At 37.8% G+C, this 9,422-nt stretch overlaps 1 protein-coding gene across 1 annotated transcript in view; it reads left to right on the top strand.

Annotated features, from left to right (window-relative positions):
* The first annotated feature begins 953 nt into the window (after positions 1 to 953).
* ANKRD22 (ankyrin repeat domain 22) overlaps positions 954 to 9,422 on the top strand; it is a 28,521-nt gene continuing 20,052 nt past the window's right edge. The window contains exon 1 of the mRNA XM_046653115.1: positions 954 to 1,157. Coding sequence (XP_046509071.1) covers positions 1,137 to 1,157 — 21 coding nt within the window. The 5' untranslated portion in view covers positions 954 to 1,136. The remainder of the gene's footprint in view (positions 1,158 to 9,422) is intronic.

Here is a 9,422-nt window from a genome sequence, read left to right as displayed (position 1 = left end):
AATTTGCTATGATTGTGTTAAGTTCAGAGAAAACGTGGTTATTTTGTATTATATTTAGTATATAAAATGTTTACAATGTTTAAGAGATTTGGTATATTTGCATGTTTGACTAAATGGCCTGGTGATTTCTTTTAAAATGTATGATAATCTATTCTAGACTTAAGATTTTTAAATTGTATGTTATAAAATAATTTGGCTAAATTTGTAAATAGTATTAGAATATTTAAGATAATAATATTTATTATATTAGTATAATTTATTAGATTTACAAGACTATTTATTAGCTGTGAAAGTATTACTTAGGCTCAGAATTGCAGTGCTTAAAAAGGAAAATTAAGTATAGTAACGCTATAAGTGTAGTTTAAACCTTTTAAGATATTTTGATTAACTAGGATGTAAATACAGTTGATTCTTCACAGTTTAGTTTTTTCAATTTGTGGCTCAAACTTTACTCAAAGATGTCCTTGAAAGTGATTTTGAACATGTTTATATATGTAACAATATAGCTCATAATTGACCTTGTTATTATTTATTATGTTAATTAGTTTATATTAATCAAAAACGTCAAGCAATAATAAATAACTTATCTATACTTAAAGATAGCAAATAACCCCTCGTGACGGTTTTTAAGATTACCTTTTGTGAAGGTTGAGCCCTTTGGCAGAGATAATGGTTCTAACAAGGAAGTTTGTTGGTCTCTAGCGTTTCTCAATAGCCACTGAAAACCAGATTTTAATTAGGAAATTTCGTACACACAGTATCCTATTTTGAACCCTGAGTCTTTCTTGCCTGTTTGAGACCTTTCCTTTCGCCCTCAACTTTGCTTCCTTCTTTCTGCATGCTACCACTGGCAGAGCAGATATGACTCAGAAACCGGTTCCTCTGGGTTGTAACATTAGATGATGCACGAGTTGGGTCATTACACGGTAAACTAATGCCTTTGTTTCATTGGGTTGGGCTCTGTAGAAGGCAGCATTGCTGGAAAAGCTCTCACAAGTGTGGGAAGAAGGGGCTTGCCACTGGCCTGGGCTTCGAGTAAACTTTCTCTCAGTTGGGAAGGATTTGGATATTAATCAGAAATATCTCCAGAAGATTCAAGAAGCTGTAGAGGTGAAGTAAGTCTGTGAAAGACCAGCATGGGGATCCTTTACTCTGAGGTATGTAACCTTTCTGGAAGTAAGATTGCAAAGGTGTTAAGAGTTGTTCATGTTTCTCAAATGTAATTTCCTGTCCCTGGCAATATGTCTCCTTTTCTTCTGTTTAACTTTTTGTGTGATCATTAAGTCAAAACAAAGTCCTGCATGTTCACCTTTTTGCTATTTTTAATATTTTACAGCAAATTATTTTGCAATTCTAAAATGTTAGCTAGATGTAAGTAGAGAGTGATACATGCATTCCAAGACGTTCAGATGTTTGAGGAGGTAATTTGTATCTTTCAAAATCTACTTTATAAAAATTGAATTAATAGAGTTGTGCTTTTCTGATGTCAAACATCCAGGGGAAAAGTGAAATTGCACCCAATTGATTTTCTAAAGATACAAAAGATAGACTGATTTTTCATGGAACCGCATGTACAGAGTAACACCTTTCAGCTTGGTATTTAAAAGAAAATTCACCTCTAGCAATTATTAATAAAGACTTTCCCTGTACAGAAGAGAGATAAAACAGAATATATTTTTGATATTTTGAGTTTTTTCTTTTTAATCTGATGGATACAAAAATGCTTTTTCTTGTGTTGAAAGTAACCTATTCAAATCAAGTAGATTTTTCATAACATTTCAAAAGATTACAAGCAAGTAATGTTTAAGCAGGAGTACAATAAATGTAACGACATTCATGATTTCCTCCCTCTCCTCTGTAGCATAATTAACCGGTTAGTCTGCATTTCATTGCAGATGCTCAACAGAACCTCCTTAAGTGCTTCTTCTAATATTAAAGGCAGTTTCTCCTTGTTTGCAGTTATTTCTAAAGCCAGGTGTGTGTGTATGTGTCCTTCTATAGTAAACGTCCTCTTTGATTAGTTTATAATTCTAGATGTGTCTTGCTCAGTAACTTTAGTCTGGTGAAGACCTCATGTATGTGAAAATGACAGCATATGTAATGTTCTAAAATGCTACTCTGGTATTTCTCAAACTTCAGATGACCTGAGTGTCAGGGAGAGGAAAGTGTTTAAAGAACAGTTTCAAGGGCGCCCACCCCTGGGAGTCTGTTTCACTCAATCTATGGTTGGGTCCAGAGACCTACTTTTTAGGGGAGCATCCCAGGTGATTCTGATGTGGGTGATCAGTTTACTACTCTCGGGAGAGAAACACTGCTCTAGGCTAGTGCTTTTCAAATTTTAATGTGCATACAGATCACCCAAAGATCTTGTTCAAATGCAGATTATTATTCCATCTCTGGGTGGCCTAAGATTATGCATTTTAGCTCCCAGATGCTTATACTGTTGGTCTGTGGACCACGCTATGAGAAGCCAGGCTGTAGTCCAGGCCCTGGGAATAATTACAGCAAAAATGTCTACGCATAAGGAGCGCAAATTGTTTGCTGATTGGGTGTTGATTTGGCAAGTGGTTAACGCAAGGCAAAGCAAGGCAAGATATGTTGAGTGATTATAAATATCAATGAGAATATCCCCAGAACTGGAATAAATGTTTCAGTTTTCAGATATATTGAGGACAAAGCAACTTGGAATTTATGATGATGTTTAAAACAAATCACAAGAACCACACACATACAAACACATACACATACCCCTGAAAAACCCCTACCTTACCTAGAAGCTCATAGGTAACTACTCAAAGCTCGTAATTAATATTTAATTAAAGATAGTCTAAGGTAGTGTTGGAATAAATGTTGTTGCCATGCAACAACTGGACTTTTAAACAGGGCTGATTCATTTAAACTCTTATCGAACAGTTTTTGCTCCTACTATTTACAGTAATAACAAATATTTAATTATGCTTGATATATACATACCAGGCTCTGTCCGAAGCACCTTGTGTGTATTCCCTCTCTTGATGCTCACAATAACCGCATAAGACAGTCGCTATTCTGGTTTTCAAATGAAAAAACTGAGGCAAAGATAGTTTAAGTTACTCGGCCAGTCAGGCAGCTATAAAGTACTTACTGGCTAGAGGCCGGGGCTGGGATATGAGACCTGTGTTTGTACATTCAGAGAAATTCTCCTTACCTCACCAGGGAATGGGCTAAGTTCTTTTTCTACTTGCTGTCTCAACAGGGGCATCATACTCCAAAAAGGAGCTGGTCTTAACCATGCTGCTATTCTCTAGTACTGTTCCCTGCTAGGATATAGCCTTGCCCTTTTCCCTTAGTGAAAAGAACGTGGTAAACTATATCCAAGTTCCAGTGAGGGGCATTCTACCCCCACCCTGCGGAGAAGTGGTGTATCGCAAAGTAGGGCAAAAATTGGAAAGAAGGAAGATGTATAAGAACTTAACACAAAGAGCTCAGGAATTCAAGCTTACGGAATCTTCAGACTCTTCTGTAGACTGCTAATCCTGTCAGCTGTTGAAACAGACCCCAAGAGGAATTTCTTGAAAATCGTATTGTAATGATGTATCCCTTTAAACTTCGGGAAGGTCTGACAGTAAGGTTATCTCTGAGCAGATGGATACATACACACCAGACACACATCATGTATGTACACACACAGACACACACACATACATACTCCTTTTTTTTTTTGAGGAAGATTAGCCCTGAGTTAACATCTGCTGCCAATCCTCCTCTTTTTTTGTTGAGGAAGACTGGCCCTGAGCTAACATCCATGCCCATCTTCCTCCACTTTATATGTGGGACGCCTGCCACAGCATGGCTTGCCAAGCGGTGCCATGTCCTCACCCGGGATCCGAACTGGGCAATCCCGGGCCACCGAAGCGGACCGTGTGCACTTAACTGCAGCGCCACCAGGCTGGCCCCCCACACACATACTCTTAATTAATCCTTTGGGAATGGATCTATTTTTCAGAGAGGCAGGTGTCACTAAAGAAAAAGAGTGTATGGTACAAAGAAGAGAGGGATCATTTTTAAATATGCAGTGTCCAGAGAGAGCAATTTAATTGGAACAGGGCTTATTGGGAGGGCTGGTACAGCCGAAGAGAACTCAGGGGAAACAGGAATACAGTTGTAACTAATGGGAAAGCCATTGGAGTGGAAGTCAGGTAAACCTAGAATTTGGTCCTGATTGTGCCAGGAACTGTGTGTGACTTGTGGGAAATCATTTAACCTCTCTGGGTTACAGTTTCAATATCTATAAAACAAGAGAGCTGGCTGAGATCTTGTTCAGCCTTATATTGTGTCATTCCATGGTACAGAAAAAGAAAAGGCATAGATAACTGAGTGAAAAAACATCTCCATCACAATCTTATGAGGTCTCTCTATTTTGTTTGCATATTGAACCCCTAGCTAATTTTTGGTATTTTATATGCAAAAAAGTCTCCCATCCTAATTGGCTTCTTATTTCTTTCCTTGTATGCTATAAGTAATTTTTAAAATTATAACTTGATACTAAGTCATGTTTCAAAAAGAAAGTGATATCTTTAACGTATGAACAGAAACCAGGTCTGAAAATTTATAAATATTTATTTATTCATTCACCTATCCATTTATTTAGTCAATGAAATTTATGGATCACATACTATATTCCAGGCACATGCCAGCTCTTGGTATATGGTGATAATTAAAAGAAAAGTGGTCCCTAACCTCTTGGAGCTAATAATGTAAGAAATATACAAATGAAAAAAATTATAAACAGTGAAAAAAGAAATCAAGGAAACAACAGGATAAAGAAAGAGTATATAAGGGAGAAGACTAGGGGTGTATATATCTAATTAGATTTAACCTGAAAGGCTCCTCTTAGGTAGTGACATTTGAACTGAGCTCTGAGGCACAGGAATCTAGCCTTGGGATGCTTGGAGAAAGAGTGTTCCAGACAGAAGGAATGTATATATGGAGAATCTGAAGCATGAAAAGTTGGGCCTATTGGAATAATTGACTGAGTGGAATGCGAAGGGTGTGCTGGTGAGAGCAGATCGCGTGGGTGCAGGTAATAAGACGGAGCATTGTCTATACAGGATTTAGAGACTGATAAAACTGACTAAATGTTGATTTGTTTTTATTATTACCATGCTGCAGCAGTTTTAAACAATGTCAGTTTAACATAGTCCTTGCCATCTTTGGGTATCCTTTGTTTGACAGAAAATCCTAGTGCCCAGGAGGCAGTGAGAGTGACAAGAGCTGATGTTGGAGAGGATGTCCGGGCCAATCATACAGCTCTTGTAGGCCAGAATGAGAAATCTTGATTTTATTCTAAACGAAATAGAAAGCAATGAAAGGATTTTAAGAAGGGGAGTAATAGGACTCAGTTAATGTTTAAAAAGGTCACTCTGATAGGTGTGGGAGAATAAATTGGAGAGCTGAAGGAGAGGAAGCCAGGAGCCCAGAACACACCTGGTGAAGTGCCAGGGAGAGATAACGGTGGTGGTATTAGACCCCGGGATGAATTAGAGATAAATTTTTAACTGAAAATCTTCCTGGTTTGGAAATGGGGGATGAAGGAGAGAAGGAAATTAAAGCTGACACCCGAATTCTGCCTCAGACAAGCTAGTGGATGGTGGTGCTAAGAAGATGGGAACTTAGAGGGGGACAGAAGGATGGGCTAGATTCAGAGTTCTGTTTAAACAAATTACATTAGAGACACTCGTGAGACATCTAGGGGTGGGAGGTGGAAGTTGGGTACAAGAACGCAGCTCTGAGGAGAGGCTAGGGCAAGAAGTAACAATTTGGGAGTTGTCTGCATATGGAGGGTACCTTTAAAGCCATGGGAAAGGGTGAGTTTGGCTAGGGAGAGAATGTGGAGGGAGGGGGCGCACCAGGTCATTATAGGAAGGCATGGTTTTGCTAAAGAAGTAAGGAAATATTTTAGGGCAATCTTCTCTGAGCATCTCTGTCTGGAGTTGGTAACTTTCAATAAACACAAACATCTTTAGTCAAGCAGGAGATTTCTTTTTGTGACCCATCCTTCCTTTATTCTAGACATAAAATGTAGGGAGTTCCAACTTCCGTATATGAAGTTAGTTAATCAGTACAAAATGAAAGTGAGGAGAAACTTGAGTTTTGAGTCTTATAAAAGATACCCTGTATCCAGAAGTTTTGCTTTTTTGAGAGCCCAGAGCAGGAACATACAGTGATTAAGAAGCTGGTAAAGACCTGGGTTCAAATCTCAGCTCCACGAATGTCAAGGAGAAAGAGGGAGAGGAAAAATCCCCTAACAAACTCGTTTTCTAAGGAGAAGAAAAGTAATTTTATTTGAATATAAATTGTATAAGATAAACTGAGACTTCATTTCATATATGTTTACATATGTATATTGCAATAACAAACCATTTTTGGCTAAAGAAATTGAGAGTTTTCTTTTAATAAACTGAAGAAATTCCACATATTTTTTTAAAGAACAGTCTAGGAGATTATTTGAAATAAGAAGGCACAGAAGAGAGTCCTTATTTTATTTATTTATTTATTTATTTTTAAAGATTTTAGTTTTTTCCTTTTTCTCCCCAAAGCTCCCTGGTACATAGTTGTATATTCTTCGTTGTGGGTCCTTCTAGTTGTGGCATGTGGGACGCTGCCTCAGCGTGGTTTGATGAGCAGTGCCATGTCCGTGCCCAGGATTCGAACCAATGAAACACTGGGCTGCCTGCAGCAGAGCGGACGAACTTAACCACTCGGCCACGGGACCAGCCCCGAGATTCCTTATTTTTAGCTATAAAGATTCCATAGACTTTAAGCAATAACTCTTTTAATTAAAAGTCTATGCTGTTTACTTATGTTATATAACAGTTTTTAACACATAGCTCCCCTAATCTTAAAACTGTTAAGATTAGAATGCTTTTTTGGAAAACCTCTGAAAAAAGAGATGAGAGCAAGAAGTGTCTACTGTTTGGGAACCCAGAAAGTCAGACAACAAGATAGTTTGCATACTGACTAACTGGAAAGTCTTAAAACTGACTTTCTAAACTTAACATAGATCATGTCAAAACTCTGCAAAGCTTCCCATCAAACAGAATAAAATTCAGTCCTCACCATGGTCCAAATTTCCTTGGTCCCCGTTAGCTCTCAAATTTCCTACCACTCTCCTCACAGCCACACCGACCTTCTTGCTATTCCTAGAATGCGCCAAACAAGCAATCATCTCAAGGCCTGGACATTCGGTTCCCTTTGTTTAGAAGATTCTTCTCCCTGAAAGTTACCTGGCTCCCTCCATCACCAATCTCTTCTCAAATCTCACCTTCAAGAGATCTAAAAGAGTAGCCTTGTCGTTGCCTACATATTGTCTTATTTTGCTTTATTTTTCTTCAGAGCCCTTAGCACTTCCTGAAAATATATTAATTTCTATTTCTCATCTCTTCCATCTCCCTCATTAGGATGTCAGCTCTATGAGGTCAGTGACTTTATCTTGTCTGTTATTATATTCCCAGTGTCTACAACATACCTGGCACCAAGTAGGTGCTTGAAAATATTTGTCAAATAAATGAATGAGAATTCAAGTTAGAAATAAGGTCAATTTTTCTGACTATAAGTTTGGTGAGACATAGAAAGATGCTGTCAATCTTAATTTAATGCTTTCTCTCCAAAGATTTTACATCTCAGCTAATTTCTTAATGCTCTAAGTAAACCCTTGGCTCATTGGCAGAGGAGGAGATGAAATGACTTCTCAAGACACTTCTGGTCCTTTGCAGTCCTGTGCCAGCCCATGCATCCGTCCATTGCCTGTCTTTAGGAAGCATACATTTTAAAGCTGCAGGAAGCTGCCAGGGTAGGCTTTGGCAAATAAAAAGATGTCATTGTCATGTTGGTTAAGCTTATCAACATCCACCTAACGCCACATTTGCACTGATGGCAAAGGAAAATACAATGACAGAGAAAAGAGGCAGTGGCCCACGCATTACTGTAGGGAAGCTGGGCTATACTTAAGAGGCGAATTTTGTAGATGAGACTGAGTCCCTTCTGAAACCTCATGCCGCACGTATAGATAGGCACAGAGAAATTTCACCTGGGAAACTCCAGGTACTGTTTAGGTAATCTGCAAGTGTAAGGAAATGCAGTGTTCCCAGGCCCATAGATACTGGATTATTTTGACCCTCAGGCAAATACTGCAAAGTGATTGAGAACTTAGCTGTGTCACACAGACTTGAATTCCAACTCTTACTCAGGCACTTACTAGTTGAAGCTACTTAACCACTCTGCTGAGCTTCCATTTTCTTGTCTGTAAAATGTAATAATAGTAATTAGGCCCTCCTTAATGGGTTGTAATGAGCAGTAAATGAAATAATGAGAGTAAAGGACCCAGCATGATACTGCATATGTTAAACATTTACATTTAAGCATTTGTTTAATAGCTATTATTATTGATTTTTAATTTTTTTTTAAATTAGAGTGTTTCTATGTTCAGTGACCAGACTTTAGATTTTTTTCATCAGAACCCAGATTAAACATATTCTGCCCCCTCTTTTTCTGACTATATAAACCATAGAAATATCATGAGATTCCAATATTTCAGTGTTCAAGATGCATTAGTTTCATACATAGAAGGAATTTAGTTTAACTCCTTTTTGTTCTAGGAAATAATCCTGCACATGAATCATGATTTACCTTTGGTCTTCTTAGTATAGTAATTTTTTTAAATTTCTAGTTTGTTAGATGAATCATCATTTATTTGGGGGGGGGGGTCCCAGGTATTATGATTCCTAGTTTGCTGGATGCTGTAGAGGAAGGTATAATGACAGATTCCTTGTGCTAAATATCAGTTTAACAAACATGTACCTTACCTTGTAGAAAATAATATAGTAGGTTATGTGCGAGTTACAAGAATGTGCAAAATAAAATACTTGTTTTTCTCCAAGGAGCTTACCAGGGTCATAAGACCAGACATGAATATTTCTTCTTTAAATCAGTCCCCCTTGTGGGAAATTCTTGAATATAGGTGTCTTCTAATTTACAACAGCTCAACTTTCTTGCTTTTATTGTCAAATTTATTTTAAATAGACTTCATAGTAATAACCAAAACTTATTTTCCACCAAAATAATCTAACTAATCCCAGCACCAATGTCCACCTCCTTTTCTAGTTAATTGGTAGCACTAAAATAAAAAATTTGAAGGATGGAAAAATTCTTATTGTATTGATGCGTGATCAGACCACGTGACTCTTCAGGGTCAAGCAAACATTCCTGCAAAGGCATTGTTTCTCTCTACCATGTTTAAGATTAGGTATGATGAGGACTCAAAAGAAAAGAGAATTTTAATAATGCTTATGAATGATTTTGTGGCTTCACCAACAGTTGACCTTCGGCAGGCATCCAAGATCCTATTAGGGCCTAAAACAAGGTAGGATGGGTCTATAACCTAG

The sequence above is a fragment of the Equus quagga genome, chromosome 2 (assembly GCF_021613505.1).
Source record: "Equus quagga isolate Etosha38 chromosome 2, UCLA_HA_Equagga_1.0, whole genome shotgun sequence".
NCBI lineage: Eukaryota > Metazoa > Chordata > Mammalia > Perissodactyla > Equidae > Equus > Equus quagga.
Note: the sequence above shows the minus strand (reverse complement) of the source record. Positions and strands in the feature narration are given on the sequence as shown.